The 23,133-nt window shown below is 39.7% G+C and overlaps 1 protein-coding gene across 2 annotated transcripts in view; it reads right to left on the reverse strand.

The window, feature by feature from the left end:
* LOC134359209 (protein PHTF2-like) overlaps positions 1–21,885 on the reverse strand; it is a 90,784-nt gene extending 68,899 nt beyond the window's left edge. For both annotated transcript variants that reach the window (XM_063072164.1, XM_063072163.1), the window contains exon 1: positions 21,726–21,885. In XM_063072164.1, the coding sequence (XP_062928234.1) occupies positions 21,726–21,731 (6 nt within the window). In that variant the 5' untranslated portion in view covers positions 21,732–21,885. The remainder of the gene's footprint in view (positions 1–21,725) is intronic.
* Between the last annotated feature and the right edge of the window lie 1,248 nt (positions 21,886–23,133).

Genomic DNA, 23,133 nt, shown 5'->3' on the forward strand with positions numbered 1-23,133 from the left:
TAAATACTAATACGTATACAAAAATATCAATGACAAGACACAGCAGAGTTGAATGCGATAATTTCTTTGAATTATTAGCTTATGAAGAAACTGATGTCTAAAACTAAAATATCAAAATCTAATTGGTTAGAAACAACTTCTTTAAACCACCACTAATTATCTACCATCTTCAGTTTTCACTCTTCTGCTTACATAAAAGCAACAAAATAGTTCTTTTTCTAAAAAAAAGTATTAAATTCAATGCTCAGATAGTTGAACAACCTGAACAACATGTTTGTTCAACACCATTACTCAGTACAGCACATGAGAAGTTAACCACTAAAAGATTACCTATTGATGATGACTTTTGTTTTGGCTCATTATTTGCTGACAAATGAGCCTACAGTGCAAATTTCCACAAAGAGTAAATACTAGAAAAACAAGCCCAGGGAGAAACACATGCAACACACTAAAAAAAAATCAATGCCAAAATCTGACGGAACCATCAGTAGCATAGCCCACAGAGGAAAAAGCACACCGTCAGCATGTCTGACAAAATTAGCATGTCTAAGAGCAGGAGGAGAAAAATTGAACTAAAGGACTAGCAAGTATGTGCGATAGAAAACCAACAGACACGGAGGAAGGAAAGGTGGCCAAAAGGAATGAGAAAACTGTTTTCTATTTAAATATAATAATTGAACCTTATATTGTACAATCTGAGGCACCTACTAATAAACAAAAAGCCAGACACTAACATAAATCAGCATTTAATAAGATGTAAACTTAGAGTGCAAGAACTGGCAAAGAAAAACTCATTGCTAAGGTATTAGTCATGTACTTCCACAGCACAAACTCAGTTATTCCCTTAACAGAAAGACTACCTCACTATATTCAGCATAAACCGAACAAACAAACAAAACTGAAAATAACACACACAAAGCGCTAGAGGAACTCGACAGATCAGGCAGCATCTATGGAAAAGAGAAAACAGTCGACATTTCAGGCCAAGGCCCTTCTTCAGGACCCAAGTGAAAATAGATCATTTAAAAATTTTCACACACCAGCCCACAAAGTTCATCTTCACAGTAAATGGTTTCTAAACATAATGAACTCTGATTTTAATACATCACCAACATTCATAATCTTGTAAGAAGGACTGCAAATGTCTTGTATCTATCCTGTGGCACTGCCTCAAGATACAGAACAAAGTAACGTAAAATTTAACAAGGAGATTTTACTTCGTATTTTCAGAGCAGTTATTAACAATTTTCTTCAGTAAAATAACATTACAGCTTGTGCCACAGTTTTATTAAAATGTGTCTATGATCTTGTGAATATCTTTCAGAAAGAAATCAACCCAAAATCAAATTATTACAGTTGAAGAAACGTTTCCATTATCATATAATAATCCTAAAATATAGTCCTACCATTCTCATTATGAATTGGTGATAAGCTAAAGAGGCTCACAAAATCCTCCATCATGAAAAGAAAATTACATTAATTAAAACAAAACAGCAGCATAATAAAATAGCATTTTAGATAATTATAGTACATGTCCTGGTTCATGCTCTGCCATGGCAAATTCATTAAAAATTAAGAGTATTTCACAGCAGATAAAACATATTAAAAAATGTTTCCATAACAGGATGCAAAAGACTATACAAAATAGATTTAGGAGTTCAAAATAAAATGTAAAAACTAAGCTCTTTTGTACAAGTTCACTCTATTGTTGTCTGGTAAGTAATACTTTTAAAACTAATATTAAGTGCAAATAAAAATGAAAATACAACTAAAATTGCTATTACATTACATGAAGAAGCAACTAAGCCTATCTACTATTTTTACCTATTTATGTAATCTACAGTTAATTCTGCTGATGCATCACTGTTCACACTCAACCACATGATCAATGATGAGGTAGAAAAAAGTTCTCAAACTAAGCCAAATTTCAGATTAACAATTTGTGGTATGTTTGTCAAAATGGAAATTAAGAGCAGCTATTAAAACTAATAAGAATAAATCAGGTATTTTGCTCCTTTATAATCCTCTGATATAAAGCTCCAGAGATTAGGACAAAGGTGATCGTGGGAGGCAGAGAAGCAGTTAAAGGATTGCTTCGAGTCAGTGGGCTATGCCATGTTTAAGGACCAATCTGTGGATCTGAGTGAATGCACCATGACTGTCACGGACTTTATAAAAGCAGCTGTGGACGAGTGTGTCCCCACAAAATCATTCAGTCTTCCCCAACCAGAAGCTCTGGATGAACCATGAGATCCGCAATCTATTGAGGGCCAGATCAGAGGCATTCAAGTCTGGTGACCAAGAAAGTTACAAGAGGTCCAGATACGACCTCTGGAATGCCAATTTATGGGCGAGGTGGCAATTCTGGACTAAACTTGAATCAACGAAGGATGCTCAACAGTTGTGACAGGGCTTGAATTTACTATCACCTCTTATAAAGTTAAATCAAGCAACATCAACGACAACAGGGTGTCACCTCCAGAGGAGCTCAATGCCTTCTGTGCTCACTTTGACCATCAAAATATGGTGGAACCACCAAAACTCCTACAGCCCCCCCCCACCCCCGATGATCGTGTAATTTCGGTCTCTGAGGCCGAAGTACGAGTAGCCTTCAGGAGGATGAACCCACGAAAAGCATTCGGCCCAGACATAGTATTGGCCAAGTACTAAAAACCTGTGCTGATCAACTGGCTGGAGTGTTCATTGAAAGGTTCGCACAATCTATGGACTCACTTTCAAGGACTTTTCATCTCATGTTCTCGATATTTATTGCCTATTTATTTATTATTATTATTTCTTTCTTTTTATATTTGCATAGTTTGGTGCCTTTTGTACACTGGTTGAATACCCAAGTTGGTGTGTTCTTTCATTGATTCTATTATGGTTGTTATTCTATTACAGATTTATTAAGTATGCCCACAAGAAAATGAATCTCAGGGCTGTATATGGTGACGTATATGTACTTTGTTAATCAATTTACTTTGAACTCTCACAGCACTATGTACTTGCATCGTGCTCATGACAAACTATGCAATAATAATAAAAAGACATCAAAGAAAAAATCTGAAAATTTAATAACTACAGATGGTGGAAATCTGAAGCAATACAGAATATACTAGATAAGGGAATGGGGAATCTTGCAAGTTGCAGTGTTCCCAAAAGGTGTTGTTCCTCGAGTTTGTATTGGGCCTTGCTGTAAGAATACAGGAGGCTACAGAGAGGTCAGAGTGGGACTGGAATGGGGCACTGAATAGGCAGAGAACTGCAAACTCAGGACTTCTTCAGTGAACTGAGCGCAGGTGCCCCACAAAGCAAATCACCCAATCTGTGCCATGTTTCTCCAATATAGAGGAGGCCACATTGTGAAATGAAATGCAGTAATATGGTACAAAAGCAGTGCAGGTGAATCACTATTTTACCAGGAAAGAATGGATAATTTCTTACATAGTGCCTGACCCATGGGAGGGAAGAGATGAAATGACAGGCATTGTAAATGACTATGGTTGCATGGGAAAGTGCACACAGCAGAATTTCTTACACCTTTGGTCTAACTCCTTCTCCTTCTGTTTAGAGCAAGAACAGATACTACTGGTTATCACCTTCCATCCCACTGGTTGCCTCATTCCAGGGATCACACTTTGCAAATTTCGCCAGCTCTGACAAGATTCCACCACTAGGCATGCAGAGACTCCTCCCCTTCCTTTCCAACACAAAGGCATCACTCCGCTCACAACTCCCTTGGAAGGTCTTTCATCCCTGCCTAGCACTCCCCTCATACGACATTTTCCTATACAACTTCAGGAGAAGCAATACTCGTCCATTTACTCCATCCCTTCCCAACATCAAGGGACCCAAACAGTCTTCCCACTTGCACATCTTCCACTCTAGTGCACTGCATTCAGGATTCGAAATGAAACATTCTCTACGTTGGAGAGACCAAATTCTTTCAGTAACATGCTCTTTCTTTTTTATTATTGAGACTAGCCATTTCTGCCAGTCATTTCTATCTTCCTTTTTCCCCACAACAGTTGCAACACATTACACAGACAAGGTAATTCACCTGCTCATTAATGACCACATTATTTCATGGAAATTTCCTTATGTTCCACTTGAAGCCCTGCCCCACCTTCTCTGTCAACCAGCTTAATTTATTTTCTCTTTCTCAATTCAGATGGAGTACCTCTGAATTGAAACCAACAACAATCTCTCGTTCTACATGCTGTCTGACCCATATTTTCTTCAGAATTTTCTGTTTATATGTTATGGAATAAATTAAAAATACTATAGTAGGAAGACATTCTATATTAATGTTTTAAAGATATTTTCCATTAACATCTTACTTTCCAGCAAATCATTGGAACTACTGCTGTAAAGTAATGACTTTAGACAGTATTTTGCACAATAGTTTTAGCTCAGAAATTAGCATTTAACTTAAGATTTTCTTCGTTGCAAGAGCAAGTCATTTGGATCTTTTGCAATAAACTATTATTTGTCTACAACTGAAACAATGAAAACAATAATATTCCCACAGGGATGTAGAATCAGGAGTGACACAGCATTTCCATAAGAAAATTAGTACACTAGTGACAATCCATATCCCTTTAGATAAAACAATTCATGCTTGGCTTAACCAAACCACAGTTGCAGGAACTAGATTTTGTTCAAATCCATTCCGTGGTCCACTAGAAAAAAATCAAACTAATACTCTGCTTTAAAACCGGAATATACATCAGCACACTAACTTCTCAGTGCTGGTGAACATTTTTAATCTGGAATGGAGTGGAACAAACCCTGTTTGTGAAAATATTAAATCCATTCTATATTCATAGTTATCTTGAGGGAATGTTCTCACTGGAATACCATGTAAAATATAGTAAATGAACAAGTCATTACAGAAATAGCTCTTCTTAGGCTATCCCACAAGAGTGAGAATTGCTGCCACTCTGGTTTGTGGGATCCAAGTTGTCTCACCAGCCACATACGAGAACCACAGACTTCAACAAATGAGGCATGCGTGTGTATAGTGCGTAAGGTGATACAAACTGCTGCTTATGCACAGCTTCTATGTGCTCAATACCATCCTGAACGTTTATTCTTCACTTGGATCTGTCACAGACTAAAGATTGTCAGGAGTTGGGGGTGGGGGGTGGTGAGTGGCTATTTCTCTTTAGAGAAGCTTTGAGCAAATCTTTGAATCTTTTTCTCTCTGTTCTACTATGATAATGATCAAAGAACACATCCCTGGGTTACTTCTGTAGGTAAAGCAAGAAACTTCCACGTTACTTTTAATTATGGGTTTTCTTTAATTTATTTGAAAAGGCAGTATTAAAAAACTGCAATTGAACAGTCTAGTTTTGAACAAATTAGGCCTGATAAATGGGTTACAGTATAGTTAAAATATGAAAAATATTTAAATTGCCAAACTGATATCAACTTTTCTTGACAAGCAAGTCAGAAAACTATGTGAAAAGGCGAAGAATTAGTGCCTTTGGAAGTATCTTCTTTTTATTCACGGGCAGATACATCTGGCAGGCTTTACCACAAAGCTCTCTGTGAAGACAAATGTCTTCACTTCACAGAAGTGTGCAATCCAAACAAATAACTATACCTGATATATCAATCTCTTTAGAAACTTCTCTCCCTTTCAATGTATGTCCTAGCAAACTCCTCAGTTCAGCAATCTACAGAAAACTGAAATGTGGTAAGATTAACAGCTGCCACCAAAATGATCAAGGCCGAAAGTAAAGATAACCCCAACATTTAGCACTGAAGGTCTAACTTTTTCAAAAGTAATATGAATCTGAATTTAGGTCAGAGATCTCATCAAGGACAAAAAAAAAAATTAAGTTTTAGTACTGAGCTTTTATCTATAGTACAGGGTTTCTGAGGAAAGGGTTAGTGAAAAATGATTTCTAATTTACTTACAGAACATCAATGTTTTTTCAAACGCTGCATTTGAAAGTTGCATAAATGTTAATAATGTTAATCATTTGCAACAGTTTCAGCCCATCAAAACAGTGCTGGAGCAAATGAAAATATGATTCGAAAATCAGTGCACAATTTTCCCAGTAGATTCCAAAGCACCAGAAATGGCACAAAATTGCTGAAGGCTGGGTTATGCAAACTCCTAGCTACACGGTAATGCTGTTTTCAAAATGCTGGAGGAACTCAACAGGTCAGGCAGTATCTATGGAAAGGGATACAGAGTCATGATTTTGGGCCTGAAACCCTTCATCAGGACTGGAAAGGAAGGGGGAAGAAGCCAGAATAAGGTGGTGGGGGGAAGGGGAAGGAATACAAGCTAGAAGGTGATAGGTGAACCAGGTGAGTGGGAAGGTAGGTGGGTGCAAGAGGGAGGAAAAAGTGAGAAGCTGAGAGGTGATCAGTGCAAAAGGTAAAGGGTTGGAGGAGAAGGAATCTGATAGGAGAGGAGAGTGGACCATGGAAGAAAGGGAAGGAGAAAGGGAACCCAAGGGAAGTAATGGGCAGGTGAGGAGAACAGAAAGGGTAAGAGGGGAGCCAGAATGGGAATAGAAAAAGAGAGAAGGGGAAGGAGGGAGTTAGAGTTAGAGAAATCAATGTTAATGCCATTACGTTGGAGGCTACCCATACAGAATAAGAGGTGTTGCTCCTCCAAACTGAGAGTGGCCTCAACTTGGCAGTAGAGTCCATGCATTGACATGCTGGAATGGGAATGGGTTTTTGGAATTAAAATGGTTGGCTACCGGGAAATCCTGTTTGTTGCAGATGGCATGAAGATGCTGAACAAAGTGGTCCCCAAATCTACATCAGGTCTCCCTATTGTAGAGAAGACCACACCAGAAGCACAGTAGATGACCTGGACAGACTCGTAGGTGAAGTGTTGCGTCAGAAGGACTATTTGGGGCCTGAATAGTGTTGAGGGGAGAGCAATAAGTGCCAGGAAAGAGATCTGTGGGGAGGGACAAATGGACGAGGTGTATCACAGAGAAAGCAATCCCTGAGGAAAGCAGATTGTTGGGGGAGATAAAGATACATTTGGTAGGATTCCATTGAAGATGGCAGAAGTTGTGGAGAATGATGTGCAGGATGCGCAGGCTCATGGGGTGATAGGCAAGGACGAGAGGAACTCTATCCCTGTTAAGGCAGCAGGAAGATGGGTTAGAAACATAGAAAATAGGTGCAGGAGTAGGCCATTCGGCCCTTCGAGCCTGCACCGCCATTCAGTATGCAATATACCCCATACCTCCATACCCCCAATCCCTTTAGCCACAAGGGCCATAACTAACTCCCTCTTAAGTATAGCCAATGAACTGGCCTCAACTGTTTCCTGTGGCAGAGAATTCCACAGATTCATCACTCTCTGTGTGAAGAAGTTTTTCCTCATCTCGGTCCTAAAAGGCTTCCCCTTTATCCTCAATCTGTGATCCCTCGTTCTGGACTTCCCCAACATCGGGAACAATCTTCCTACATCTAGCCTATCCAATCCTTTTAGAATTTTATACGTTTCAATAAAATCCCCCCTCAATCTTCTGAATTCCAGAGAGTATAAGCCTAGCCGATCCAGTCTTTCACCATATGAAAGTCCTGCCATCCCAGGAATCAATCTGGTGAACTTTCTTTGTACTCTCTCTATGGCAAGATTGTCTTTCCTCAGATTAGCGGACCAAAACTGCACACAATACTCCAGGTGTGGTCTCACCAAGGCCTTGTACAACTGCAGTAGTACCTCCCTGCTTCTGTACTCGAATCCTTTTGCTATGAATGCCAGCATACCATTCACCTTTTTCACTGCTTGCTGTACCTGCATGCCCACTTTCAATGACTAGTGTACAATGACACCCAAGTCTCGTTGCACCGCCCAACCTGATGTAGATTTGGGGACCACTTTGTTCAGCACCTTCATGCCGTCTGCAACAAACAGGATTTCCCAGTAGCCAACCATTTTAATTCCAAAAACCCATTCCCATTCCAGCATGTCAGTGCATGGACTCTACTGCCACGTTGAGGCCACTCTCAGGGTTGAGGGCAGATGTCTGGGAAATGGACAAAATGTGGGTGAGGGTAGCATCAATGGTGGAGGAAGGAAAAGCCTGTTCTTTGAAGGAAGAGGACATCCCTGATGTTCTGGGAAGGAAAGCTTCATCCAGGGAACATATGCAGTGGAGATGGAGGAACTGAGAAAAGGGAATGGCATTTTTTTTTTAAACAGGTGACAGGATGGGAAGAAGTATAGTCAAGATAGCTAAGAGAGTCAATCGGATTAAAACTATATCAATAAACAGTCTGACTCCAGAGGTGGAGACAGAGAGATCACAAGAGGGGAGAAAGATGTTAGAAATGGACCAAGTGGATTTAAGGGCAGGGTGTAATTTAGATGAAATTGATGAGCTCAGCATAAAGCAGCACCAATGAAGTTGTCAATGCAGCACAGAAAGCATTAATTACCAGTGAAGATCCGGAAAATGGACTGTTCCATGTAGCCAATGAAAAGGTAGGCTTAGCTGGGGCCCATGCAGGTGCCCATGGCTACAGCTTGGATTTGGAGAAAGTGAGAGGAGCTGAAAGAGAAATTGTTGAGTGTGAGGACCAGTTCCGCCAGACGTAGAAGGGTGGTGGCGGAGGGGAACTAGTTAGGTCTGTTGTCTAGAAAGAAGCAGAGAGCTTTAGGCCGTACTTGATGGGGGATAGAAGTGTACAGGGTTTGGATATCCATAGTGAAAATGAGGCAACCAAGGCCAGGGAACTAAAACGTAAGAGATTCTGCAAATACTGAACATCCAGGGTAACACACACAAAATGTTGGAGGTATTCAGCAGGTCAGGCAGCATCTATGGAATGGAATAAAGAGTCAACGATTTAGGCCGAGACCCTTCATCAGGACTGTGTGTTACCAGGGATCTGAACGTTAGTGAGGAGATCCAGGGTATGTGAAGTGTTGCAGATGTAGGTGGGAAGGGACTGAGCCAAGGGGGTTAGAATATAGTCCAGGTACGCAGACACAAGTTCAGTGGGGCAGGAGCAGGCAGAAACAATGTGCCTACCCGAACAGTCAGGTTTGTAGATCTTGGGTATGAGGTAGAAACGAGCAGTGTGTGGTAAGGAAACCGCAAGGTTGGTGGCAGTAGATGGGAGATCTCCATTGTTGATGAGGTTGGTGATGATGCAGGAGACAATCACCTAATGGTCCCACAGTGATCTCTTCAAGACGTAAGTAACAGGAAGTGTCTGAGAGTTGCCACCTGGCCTCAGCAGACTACAGCAGCATAACCCCACCCTCCATATGTGGGTTTGATGATAAGGCCGGGATTGGGGCAGAGAGAGTTTCAAAGGTACTACATCTGCGGGTTTTCAAAGTGATTTTTTTATTTTTAAACCAGGCTACACGATTTACGAATATCAGTAAGTGAGCAATATCAATTTACATATAATTAGACAATAAATTCTTCAAACATTTCCTGACAGGAGACCTTATTGGAATATAGCATGAGATGAATTTAAAGAGCTATATTCTGAAATGTGAGCACTCCTTCAAAATGCTTTATCATTCAAGAAATCACTGTGATGCAGTCAAAAAAAAATGCTGTTTTAGTCTCCATCCAACACTTTTAAAATTGATCATATGGCATAAATGGACAAAAAAGTCTGCAGAGCGTCAAATTCCAATGTACTCTGAACAGGAGGCTCAAGAATAGAACTAAACACTTTTCCAATAAACAGAAAAATGGAAAGGTCAAATTCCAAAAAACTCTCAAGGGAAATATTAAAAACAAAAGTAAATTCTTCTCTAATAATGTTGAAACTATCAATGTTATGTCTCAATATCTGGAGATTTATATGGCAATTCTCAAGCATCAACTAAACTGCAGAGAAATTCCACTCTAGCTTTTCATAATCCTTATGACAAAGGAAGTTATTTTAAGCTCAACGTTAATTTTGAAGCAAGTCATAAGTCAGGTAAACACCAGTCACATGAAATATTATTTTAAAGTTTACCAATGACATTGTTCATTCCTCAGCTGCATAGAAAGTTTGAGAGCATGACATCACATCAAGAAGTCTGCATACAACTATAAAGAATGACTTTCAGTACACGTAATCCAAATCATAACATTAATCTGTTGTTGACCAATGCTTATCAGTCCATTATTGTTATGCAACATGCTACATATAGCTGTCCGGTTGTGCATTACTGTATTTAGTTGACACACTGTAGCAGTAACACCTTATTTTTTTTGCACTTATCAGATCGTGATTTTCTGTTCAAAAGCTGGACTAGTCACCTTTTCAGCAATTTAGATTTTAACTTTTCCTTTACAACTGTTGTCAAAAACCTACCTATCCAAACATTAAGATAAAGAAACTTTTGACCAAACATTCACTTATCATTTTGTTGTACTCCTTTTCCTGCAGCATGTTCCATATTTCACAATTTCCATCTTAGACCCTCTAAATTATTCATTAAACTTCTTCCTTGTTTTCTAGTGGCTTCCTGATGAAAAGTCAGATCTGTTTCCTTTAGTACCAAAATAACATCTAGTATTTTCCTACACCAAACTTTAATGGTTAATCATATTTACCAAATACGCCTTGCACAAATATCATCCATTTACAAGGGTGTTTTCTCCCCCTTAACTTTACATGACGGCTCTACCTTGGGCCATGTATAATGGAAAAGTAATTTAAACTATATCCATTGCTTTTTCCAAATAATCAGAATCAGGTTTATTCTCATTGTCTTGCTTTCTGGCATCACTAGAGTTCAAAGACATAAAATTACTGCAAATTACAGTAGATTGTGGTTAAAAATCAGGACCAGTACATTTCAACCCAATTAAGCCGCTGCCCAGTAACCAGTTTCATGGAAATAGATAAAAGGTATAAAAAAAAGATAAACTACTGTTTAACTGAGTAATGATTTATGTATTTAAATGAAATCAGAACAAATTAGAACACTATCAATACCACTACAGTATTATAAAACTGTGTATTAGTTCTTTATAGTTATCAATGGAGAAATTCATCTGTTGTATTCTTATGATTGACTGTAAGTAAACAAAATCAATGTAGACTCCTACTGCAGATAATGTACAGCCTTCATACAATGCTATCAACAATTACGTCCTCCAAATCTTCATTTTCATTGTAGCATTCAAGATAGCTTCAAATTCTTCATAATTTTTAACTTGTTGAAGTAGTGAAATCGTTTCAGTTTCACTCCCGGCTGCTTCTGGCATCTCCAAACCCAAATGCTTGAAACCACAGTGAGCAAGACAGTTCCAAATCATCTTCCTACTTATTTCTCAGCAACTATCAGTGACAAAAAACACTGCTTTTTGAACACAAACGCACAAAACTGATGCTATTGAAAAACTGTTTGCTCTCAGCATGGTGTAATGTCTAATGGCCGCACAAGTCCACATCACTGTCGCTAGTTGGAAACTGTTCCCAGTACTGATTGTCAGGAGTCTGTATGTTCTCCACACCACTGTGGAGGTTTCCTCCAGGTGCTCCTGCTTCCTCCCACAGTCCAAAGATGTTCCGGTTGGTAGGTTAATTGGTCATTGTAAACTATCTTGTGATTAGCCTATGGTTAAATCAGCGGTTGTCTGGTGGCAGGCTCGAAGGACCGGAAAGGCCTATTCCACACTGTATCTCAATAAATTAATAAATATTTTTTGCAAACCATCTCTTACTCCAATTAAGTGGCATAGTGTCCCAAATAAACAAAGCAAATCAAATCTATTTTTTTATTAGTTTTTGTTCTTTAGAAGTTCCCCCAAATAAACAGCTGTCTCAATTAACCGATGGCCCAATTAACCGGAAGCCACTGCAAATAATTAATGCAAAAAGAAAGGAATAGCGACGTTGTGTTCATGGACTGCTCAGAAATCTAATGGCAGAGGGCAGTGCAGCATCACTGAGTGCGATTCTTCAGATGGTAGTCATGTCCCTGATGTCAAGGGTCCTAAATAAGGGATGCCACCATGGATGTTATGGATGAACAATGGATGCTCTTGAGGCACCATCTCTTGCACACATCCTTGATGGTAGGGAGGATTGTGCTGTGGCTTCACAGTTAAATCTATAATCCTCTACCATCTCTTGCAATCCTGTGATCCATATCAGGGTGTGATGCATCTAGTCAGAATATTCTGCACTGTACATTCATAAGAGTGCATCTGTAAGAGTACTCCTACACTGCAAGAGTTGTTGGGGTCATACCAAATCTCCTCAACTCCTAAAGAAGAAGACCCACTGGCGTGCCTTCTTGATAATTGCTGGGCCCAGGACAGATCCTCCAAATGTTGATACCCAGGAACTTAAAGGAACATGTCTTAAGAAGATTTGACCTGTCTATAGGAATTCTCTTTAACTTCTATAGAAAGCATCCTATTGGTTGCATCTTGGCCTGCTAACAGCAATTGTTCTCCTCTGGACCTTGTGAACATGGGCTGGATGAAAGAAAGTGACAAGTTTGCAGTGGATTAGACCAGGGGTCCCCAACCTTTTTTGCACCGCGGACCGGTCTAATATTGACAATATTCTTGCAAACCGGACGACCGGGGCGGGGGGGGGGGGCCGGTGGGGGGGGGATGGGGGCGGGGTGGGGTGGGTGTTAATCACGACCGGAATATAGGTGATAAGTCACTTGTAAGTGGCTCATACACTCAATTTAGTTTCTAAATGGGTTTATCTAATGAATTTAATATTAAACACACAGCACATATTTTCCTCGCATGAATATAGTGATAAGTCAATTATAACAGTGGTCCCAAACCTCCAGGCCGCGGACCGATACATTGCCGTGAAGAATGCAGCGGTACAGTGGTAGCCGGAACGCACCCAGCACGTCTTTAAGAAAAAAGCCGAAATAAACAAGCTAATTGGTTAGGTGCTGCCCAGCACGTAAATGCCGGCCCAGATCAGAGGCGACGCAATCGGCAATCGCCTCTGATCTGGGCCGACATTTACGTGCCGGGCAGCACCTAACTAATTAGCTTGTTTATTTCAGCTTCTTTTTCTTAAAGATGTGCTGGGTGCGTTCCAGCCACCACTGTACCATTGCATTCTTCGCAGCCCGGAGGTTGGGGACAATTCAATTATAAGTCACTTGTAAGTCAATAGCATCATAACATTCTAAGTAACATTTGAATATTAAACACACACCGCATATGAACATATAAAATCATTGCAACACACCAATATCACTGAATTACTGGGAGCCCTGGGCTTGTTTTCCCGAAACGAGACGGTGCCATTGAGGGGCGATGGGAGACAGCGATACTCGAAGGGGATTCCTTGTGTCCAGTCTATTCCGTAATTTAGTTTTCATTGCATTCATCGCAGAAAACCCTGCTTCGCAGCGATATGATGTTGGAAATGGAAGCAACGTTTTCAGTGCTTTCGTGGCTATCTCAGGATATTCAGCCTTGACTTTGATCCGGAATGCCAGCAGAGATGTTATGTCAAACATACTTTTCAGCCCACCGTCATTTGCAAGCTCGAGGAGTTGATCTTTTTCCCACGCTGACATGGAAGATTCACTGGAAACATTCACAAATGGGTCACGGACCCATTCCTTTGCACGTCTTGGGTCACTGATGACCTCGCGTGCGCTAAAGTTCAACAGTGGGCATGACAAGGAATGAGGAAAGGTGCAGCTGACTCATATCATTTCATATCGCCAAATCATATCGTTTCCTTGCGGCTCGTGGCCCGTGGCCCAGTCCGACATGCTTTGCGGCCCGGTGGTTGGGGACCGCTGGATTAGGCAGTATCAAACAGATATTAAATACTACCTAATCTAATGCAGACTCATCACTTCCCTCCATCCAGCCCACCTTCACAATGCATTGCTTCAGGAAGGTTACTAGAATTGTCAAGAATGCCTGCCACCCTGACCATTACATCTTCCCTCCTTTACTTTCTGGGAGAATATGCAAGTGCAAACTTAAGAACAGCTTCTTCTCCACTGATATTAAGATTTCTGAATTAATCACTTCTTTCACATTCCCTGTGGTGTGGCCATATTCTCAGACTTCTAATTCTATGTCCCTTGGTCATTGCGCTATTGTTACTTAAACATTTCCTTTTGCACTGCAGAGGATACTGCTACCTTTGTTGTTGCTGTATTTATTTTATTTATTACCATGTACACTGTTTACTCTGTGAGCTGCACGGGAGCAAAGAACTTTATTGCACCCTGGCGTATATGACAATAAACTAATCTAAACCTAATTTATCTAAATCTCTCCAAATGTTCCTTTTTCCAACCTGACCGGGAATTGAAACCAATAGCAAAATTCACAGAAATTTTATGGCTCATGCCATCCTGCACAAATACCTCATCCATTGTGATATTCTCAGTGTTCCTGCAAATCCTTTGACTTCAATAGTGTGGCTATAAAAGCCCTTTTCATCTTGTTTGATTCATCAGAGACCATTTCTGTCCCAATCTTGAAAGCCAAGTGAAACCTATCAAAAATTCTGAAAGATCAAATCTATCAAACCTTCCCCTACTGTTCAACCCATCAAGATCACTGCCACATTAGTTACTATCAGTGAGCTTGAACAGCCTGCAGGTCAGCCACCATATTCCAGATCAGCCTTATAAATCAACTGAAGTTATGGACATTTTCCCTAACTTTGATCCAAAGTGCCTTCCACTGCTGGTTTTGGCAACTTCCTAATGAAAACACAGCAAATAACTCGTACACAGGAAACTAGCGTATTTAGTTCAATAGTAAAGATGAATCTCAAGCCGCAAGGTGAAAATGAAATCAGTTATCCAATTTTCCAAATTGCAGGCAAAAATATATCAGGTTAGAATACTAAAATATGCACCTTAATATTTAAACTTTACTAAAAGGGTCTTCACTGAATTTCTCATCTTTCAAGCACTCACAGCAGGTAGGGTGTGCAAGGACTTGTCCCACTCCAATACATCCATAAAAGTGCAAGAGACTTGCTGTTTATTGTTACATTTAAAAAAGCTAATTACCTACTACTGCATTTCAATTACACATCTGGTGGCTTTGTGGAATATTCCCTTCGGCTTATGCCCATAACAATGTATTTTTCCACCTTTGATTGCTGCTCAGAGCACTACACAGACACAAAGGCACATATTCATGGAACTCCAGCATAAGTGACACTTAAATGAGTTTTTAAAAAACAGAATTTATCTCTTTCTTCCTATTTTCATGGTTGGGAATCTTCCCAAATGAGAGGGAATCTCTCTCTTCTGCTTGAGGTAGCTGCCATAAATCAGAGGCAAATTCACCAAAACAACGTTCAGCAAACTTAACATGACCAAGCTCTTCCAGTAGACTCCATGTAGAGGTATAAATGAGGTGTTATCCATCACTAAGCTCATTTCAGACTTGTGTAGCTACAGAAGTCCAGGATACATTTCCCTGCTTGTGTCCGAATGCTGGCTGCTCAATAGGACCTGACAACTGCCTTCAGCTTGATTGAGGCCATTATTACTTAAGCATCCCTGACTTTGATGATGCAACTCCACTGCCCAAAGGCAAATAACAAACACTGTCATATGTGGTGCTCCATCTGTTGCACTGTTCCTCTGGTTCTTCAATTCCTTCACTGCCATTCGTCGTCCAGCTTGTCAGAAACATGATGTACATGAAATGCCTAAAAATGTGATAAATGACATTGTACCAGTAACTATCTTAAAGTTACTTTCTTAACTCTTAAACAACGTTTAGCCTTGAATAAACACACACAAAATGCTGGCGGCCAGACAGCATCTATGGAAAAGAGTACAGTCGACGTTTCGGGCAGAGACCCTTCATCAGGACTTGGATATTTAGCCTTGAATATTCAGGTCTAATGTGGTTATAGATTTTAGCAATAGCATTTACACTAGTGAACTTATTACTTATTTAAAGTGGGGACTGAGCCCCTGAATGCTTCTTTAAAAATAATCTTGCAATTATCTAGGAATCTCTAAAAAAAAATGTTAATTGAAATTGAAAAGATGAAAAAGTGTGCATCATCATTCTGGAAGCCAATTTCATGAACACCCAGTTTCCTCTTGAACAGCCATCTCACTGCTGTGATCTTATCATGTGCATCTTGACTTATTTAGAAGTTGCACTTTTGTAAATAAATGACATTTCTATAGATTTGCTGAGTGCCAAATATTCTTTTTAATGATGGTTCAGTTCCACAATCAACTCTCTTACAAATATTACAGTGAGGTACAGTACATCTTGATTTCTTTTTTGCTTTGCAAAATAAAGTCTGAAACACCAATTTTTCAGAATTACTGGAAAGGCAAAGCAACAGTCATCACCGTCAATCTTGCTTTACCCATAAACCCCCATGGACTACCATTTAAATTAAAAGGAAATTGTGAGCGATTTGACTTAAATTCTCAGTCTACTATGGACAGCTGATAGTTTCTCCATACCTACTCTATTTCCACTGGTCAAAGGGACAAGAAAACAAAGAATCAAAACATTCTGTGTAGACCAGTGATTCCCAACAGGGGTAATCACATTTCCTAAGGGGTCGTTAATGGAAATAGAAGTCAATGGAGGTCATTCAAGATTCTTTGGTGGGGGGGGGGCTGGTAGACAGCACACTACCTTGAGGCACAAGACCTGACCAACCGTGTCAACTCAATGCAGTGGTCAACATCCAATAGGCATTCCCAGTTTGTGTTAATTTTTAATTTTTAATTTAGTCCGATTAATGATGGATAGATACATCGGCACGATCTCTCTGAGTCTGAAGATGGTGAAGTCTTGAATTCTAACCCTGCTAAGAAATCGAAACTACAGAAGTGCATCAATACAACCTTATATACTTGGAATATGTTTTAATTCCATTACCATTAGATCAGCGACACCCATGTGTCTTATTTGTAATACTGTACTGTCTAATGAAGCCAAGAAACCATCAAGATTGCAGGAACACTTCCATAAAACACCCTGAAAAGGCTGCTTATGGTATTACTCAGTTCCAGAACATGAAAGAAGCATCTGAAAAGTGTTGCACACTCAAGTCATTTGCAAGAAAGCTAAAAATGACCTTGATAGCGGTCTCATTGCTTCTTATAACATTTCCAAAATGGTAGCAAAGTGTGGAAAATCTCATACAATTTGTGAAAGGTTAATAATGCCTGCTTTATCAGAAATGCTCAGCACTGTTCTCAAAATAGATACCAGTACTAACTCTGTAGCTCGACATATTGACAAAATGAGAAGACATTGAGTATCAACTATGCATAAAGCTACAAAAAAAACAGAATTTGGGATACAACTGGATAAGTCAACTGTGTGAGGCAATGAGGCATTGCTAATGGCTTATGTGTAGTTTATCAATAATGGAAAAGCTTATGAAGAGATTATCTTTTGTAAAAAGTTAAAAATAAATATGCAGAATCAATCTACATCAAGCTCAAAATGTATATTAAGGATAAAAGCACTCCAATTAGGAACGGGATTTCTTATGCAACTGATGGAGCACCATATATGACAAGTCACCATACTGGTTTAGTGCCATTTATGCAAAAAGAAAATTCAAGTTTGTTTGCAATCTACTGTGTAATTTATCATCAACATCTCATAGACAAAATCCTCAGCCAGCGACTTTTTTCAAGCATGACTCTTGTAATATTTGCTATCAACAAAATTAAAGCTCATCCATTAAATAGCATATTTCACCAAATATGCCAAGATAACGATGAAGAGTTTGAATACCTGCCTCTTCACATTGAAATGAGTTGGCTATCAAAAGGCTGCTGCTTAAAAGGTTTCTTTGATCTCTTTGTCACTGTGTTGAATTTTTGCTCAAAGTCAACAAGAGCTTGGGAAATAAGACTGAACTTCTAAGTGGCAATGTGGCATCCCTAGCCGATATATATGACAAAAGGAGCATTCTAAATATGAAACTGCAGGGTGCGAATTTCAATTTAATTCAGCTAAAAAGTGCAGTGTCTACTTTTATGGAAAATTGGAAATATTTAAGCAAAACATTGGGAAAAGAATGTTCTCACAGTTTCCCTGCATGGGAAGTATGGCATTCTCTTTCACAGAAAGTGATTTGCAAGAGTACTGCTTATACTTGCAGTCACTGAAGGATTTTCAGAATCGATTCAAGGATTTGAACAATCTGGAAATTCTAGACTGGGTAATTAACCCATTTCTTTGCAAGGTGGAAGAACAGGAAGAGAGCCTGCAAGAAGAAATCATCGAAATTCAGAATGAAGAAAAAGGAAAAATGTTTTTCAAAAATGTTGGCTTTTGTGGTATAAGGCTACACTGTCATACAAAGTTTCTGGATCTTTGGAGAAGAGCCAAGCTGCTCTTCATTACATTTCCATCCTCCTACCTTGCTGAAAGCGGATTCAGTGCAGTGAACCACGTACTCACAAAAACTAGAAACCACTTGAACATTGTTACGCATGAGGACTTAAGGCAGGGGTCCCCAACCTTTTTTGCGCAGCGGACCAGTTTAATATTGACAATATTCTTGCGGACCGGCCGACCAGGGTGGGTGTTCAAGTAGGGTTAAACTCACCTCAACATGTCTTTTACAGTTAGGGTTGCCAACTTTCTCACTCCCAAATAAGGGACAAAAGTAGCAGTCAAATCCTGGGACACTTTACCCCGGGAAAAGACTACCATGACCATGAAGCCTTGTGCGGGCACCCGTGTGCGCATGCGTGACAGGCGCATGTGATGTACGCATTCGCGTACATGCCAATTTCTTTTCCCACAAATTAGTTTTGCCTTCATCTTCCCAATTATACTGTACATACATTATTTCTACTTTATATAGGCTGTGTATTTATCATATCATTCCTGCTTTTACTATATGTTAGTGTTATTTATTTTCGGTTTTATGTGTTATTTGGTATGATTTGTTAGGTTATTTTTTGGGTCTGGGAACGCTCAAAAATTTTTTCCATATAAATTAATGGTAATTGCTTCTGCGTTTTACGCCATTTCGGCACAAAAGGTTTCATAGGAATGCTCTACCTTAGCAGGGGAAATGAGGGACAAGAGTTGTCCCATATCGGACAAACCAATTTAGCCCAATATACGGGATGTCCCGGCAAATACAGGACAGTTGGCAACCCTATGTTCAAGTTCAACGGTGTGTGACAGGGAATGAGGAAAGGTGCAGCACTTCAGTTAGTCTTGACGAAGGGTCTCGGCCCGAAACGTCGACTGTGCTTCTTCCTATGGATGCTGTCTGGCCTGCTGCATTCCACCAGCATTTTGTGTGTGTTTATTGTAAAAGTAGGATAGGCAAGTATAATGATTTAATCCAAGGTCTATGCAGAATCTGGCAAAATTATAGAGATTAAAAAAGTTTAACATAGTCAGTAGCACTATGCTAAACAAGGCAGATCAACACAGATAAACAAGGCAACAAGGTTACTAATAGACTGTCAGCCATAGCCAATTGCCCTGAAAAGCCCTCAGTCAATGGAGTTAAAGGACTGAAGATTAACGCTTGTCTTCTCAATATTTAGTAATGAAAAATGGGCAATCAAGCTGACAACTTAAAATCACTGGAGCAGAATCAAGGATGCTGGTGGCAAATATCTGTGTGCAGTCAGCACATGTCCTAAAACCACATAATCAGTTTTTGTAATTTTTCAAATTATAGCTATTACTGAGAAATATGAGGCCACCAAAAACAGATCCTTGGCAGAGGATGTGGTGCAAGAGTACTAAAAAAACCCCTTTCAAAATATCCTGCGGCTTTACTGGACAGATAAGAATGCAGCCTGCTGCATGCAGCTGTCTCAATTGGATGGTGGGACAGTGTGGTCAAGTATATCAAAGGCACATAGATAAATTATCCCAAAGAGAGAGAATTTACATTTATCGTAATGTTAGCAGCCACTTCGATAAAAGTAATTTCAGAGGGCTACAGGGGCAGATTCCAGATTGGAGAGATAGTGCTCCAGAAATTCTAAATATGATTATTTCAAGAAATATGGGCAGGAATCCAAGATGATGCAATACATTTAAACACCAAGAGGAAAAGATGAAAATAGGCCAGCAATTTGCAAGAACAGAGAAGTCAAATGTTTTGTTTTATGGAGAAGGCAAACACCAGCAAGTTTCACGGAAGAAAGGGCAAATCCAAAGATGAATGGGCAATTTCCCTAGAAAGATCCATTAATACAATCAGCTAACATTGAAACTATGAAGCACACTGGTGGGCAACATCTTACTGGGAATAGGACCAATGGAAGCAGGTGAGCCATGTGGACAAGTTGAAGAGGCAAAAGGAAATGGAACAGAGACATGCAGGTTCTCTTCACGTGCCTAATCAACAGAAAACCTTTGTCTATTTGATAATGTGTAGATGACTTTCAGTGCCAACGTTCAAAAAATGAAAAGTTATGCTTCCTGTACCACAATGAATTCAGATTTAGATTCCAATTAATTTATCACATGTACCTTGAAGCATACATTCATAAAATGCATAATTTGTGTTAACAACCAACCCACCTAAGGATGGGCTGGGTGCAGCCTGCTAGTATCGCCATACATTCTGGCATCACCACAGCATGCCCACAATATTTTCCAATTTTAAGTAGGAGAAACACACTGTAGAGTAAGGTTACTTATCACATTCCTTTCCCCTTGTAGATGCTGTTCGACCCACTGAGTTACTCCCACAGATTGGTACTCAAGGCTTCAGTATCTGCAGTCTCTTTATGTCTCAATCTGAATTTATAACCGGAGCCACAGGCTTAATTGGTTTGTTACCTATTGTAATAAAACAAAAATTACCTCATTATTCAGTATTATTAGTTGAATGGTCTCTATAATGGAAAATACCAGGAATTATCACTGGGATACCTCAAAAATGACATAGGTAAACCAAAGGTAAAACAGAGGGCATCTAAAGAACAAGTTATACACAGTGTGCCATGTCATACCAATGCAAGGCCTCAAAAATGCTTGTGGATGCTGCACACTGATAATCCAAGGTCACCCCATGAAGACCAAAGTATTGACAAGTGCATCAAGACTTGCTGAACAACTAATTTCAGTCGTGGATAAATCAGTGAAAGATTAGATGTTCATTTATATCAAGCAGGAGGACAGATGTCTGCAATATACGATTTTCAAAAATAGAAAGTTATTGATACAGCAAGAAAAAAAATAGAAGCACTTTCTTTACTGAGGTTTACGGATTTATTGAATTCCTGGGCGATGCTTCCCGGACTTAGCCTAAAAATTGGTAACTTCCTTTCCAATCCCTTTGCAATTTTCTTTACACAACTGAATTACTAGAGAAAAACAATAAAGAATGAAGCACCACCGCTGTCAAAACTGCAATAATACGTTATTTATTCCTTTCAAACAGCCCAATGAATTCGAGCCGACATCCATCACTTCAACAAGGCAGCGTTAAAACGAACTCTATTCAACAAAATGCATCTTCAGCCCGGCAGATTGAATCGATAGGCCCCTCACAGGAATAAGACTTAAGAATCAGAGTGAGGTAAACCTCGAGGACAGAGCTGTTATTTCCAGAGAACAGCACAGCATGATGGTTAGCGTAAATTTAAATAGATTTGCTCTATCCAGCCACATCGTGGCTTCATTATTTCAAGCATTAGCAAATCCTAGCGCTTTCATCCATTTCTAATCCACATCACTTACAGCTCAATGACGACAGTTGTCCAAAACCACCCTTTCTTTTTAAAATTGATTCTTCAAGCTCCTCGCAAAGTTATCACTTACCAGCATATTAAATTCCCGCGATCATTCCCATCTCTACACAAGCTCTCCTCGCCAGCCTCTCTTCAAAACGCTGATTAGAGTCGATTTCTCAGATTCTTTGCTTTTTTTTAAAATAGTCTGTTTCTGAGCGTGACGCTGGCTGCCGAGTAACAGCCTTCCCCATCCACCCGGCCCGCCAGACAAGCGCCAACCTACCGTAATACCACGGGGTAACACACCCCGGCCGTATTACCCGCAATACAGCGCCCCCAACCTCTTCCAAATACCGCAATACACCGAATACACAGCGCCCACCGTCCACCCTACCGCAATACACAGCAACTCCAGCACCGTATACATCGTTCCTTCCATCTTACGTCAAACATATGGCATCCCTACTGTAATAGACCGAATACTTAGCATGGCTACCCAAGTGCATAGAAAGCATACCCAGTATATAGAAAGCCAATAGCAATATACCAAATGTGTAGCGTACTTTACCGATTTCATCCCTAAAACTCCATGTTGCACTACGCCAAATGTACAGCGAGTTACCCACAATACACAAAATATGCATAATAATCCATACCGCAATACACCAAGAAGTGAACACACCGCACAGCACCAAATATGTAGCGAACGCACCGTAATGCATCTGGAAAGAAAACTAAAAATAAACTACTACAAAACACCGAGTGTACATCTACTTACTCCAATACTCCAAAAATTAGTTAGCCAAATTACCATAATTTTTCAAAATTTAGCCAAATACCAATTTCCCATTTCTAACAATTCACAGAATAAAACCTTCAAACCGAATATATATTCTATTAATAAGATAGAATACCTGTCCTACTAAAATGTACTGTCAACATAACAGAATACTGCAAGCGATCAGACTCTCCAGTAGTGCAAGTACTGTTCAGTACAGTATCCAGACACATTACCGTAAAATATCAAATAGAATGGTCACGCTGCGCAACAAATGCCATCCCGAACTGATCAACTGCAACGTGATGTAAACTGACACCAACATACCATTTTTCTTAATTTATTCAATTTGGGAATCTGGATGTAATAGGCAAGGTTTCCTGATTCCACCCCGCCCCCCCCCCAGATCAATAAAGTATGACTATGACTATGTCTATGACTATGACTATTGCCCTTGACAAGTTGGACACTGAATATTGAATACTAAACTTCTTTAAACACTAAAGTCCTTCAAATGAGCATAGTCCCACCATAATCTTGAGGAGGGAGCTCTGGGATTTAGATGCAGTGACAATGAAGGTATGTTGAAATATTTCCAAGTCAGGATGAAATCTGATCTGGAGAGAAGAGGAACCTAAAAGTGGTGATATTTCCATGAGTCTGAACTTTTTGTCTCTCTTGCTGATGGAGGTTCCATGTTTGGGGGAAGCTTTGTATT

Source organism: Mobula hypostoma, chromosome 20, assembly GCF_963921235.1.
Source record: "Mobula hypostoma chromosome 20, sMobHyp1.1, whole genome shotgun sequence".
NCBI lineage: Eukaryota > Metazoa > Chordata > Chondrichthyes > Myliobatiformes > Myliobatidae > Mobula > Mobula hypostoma.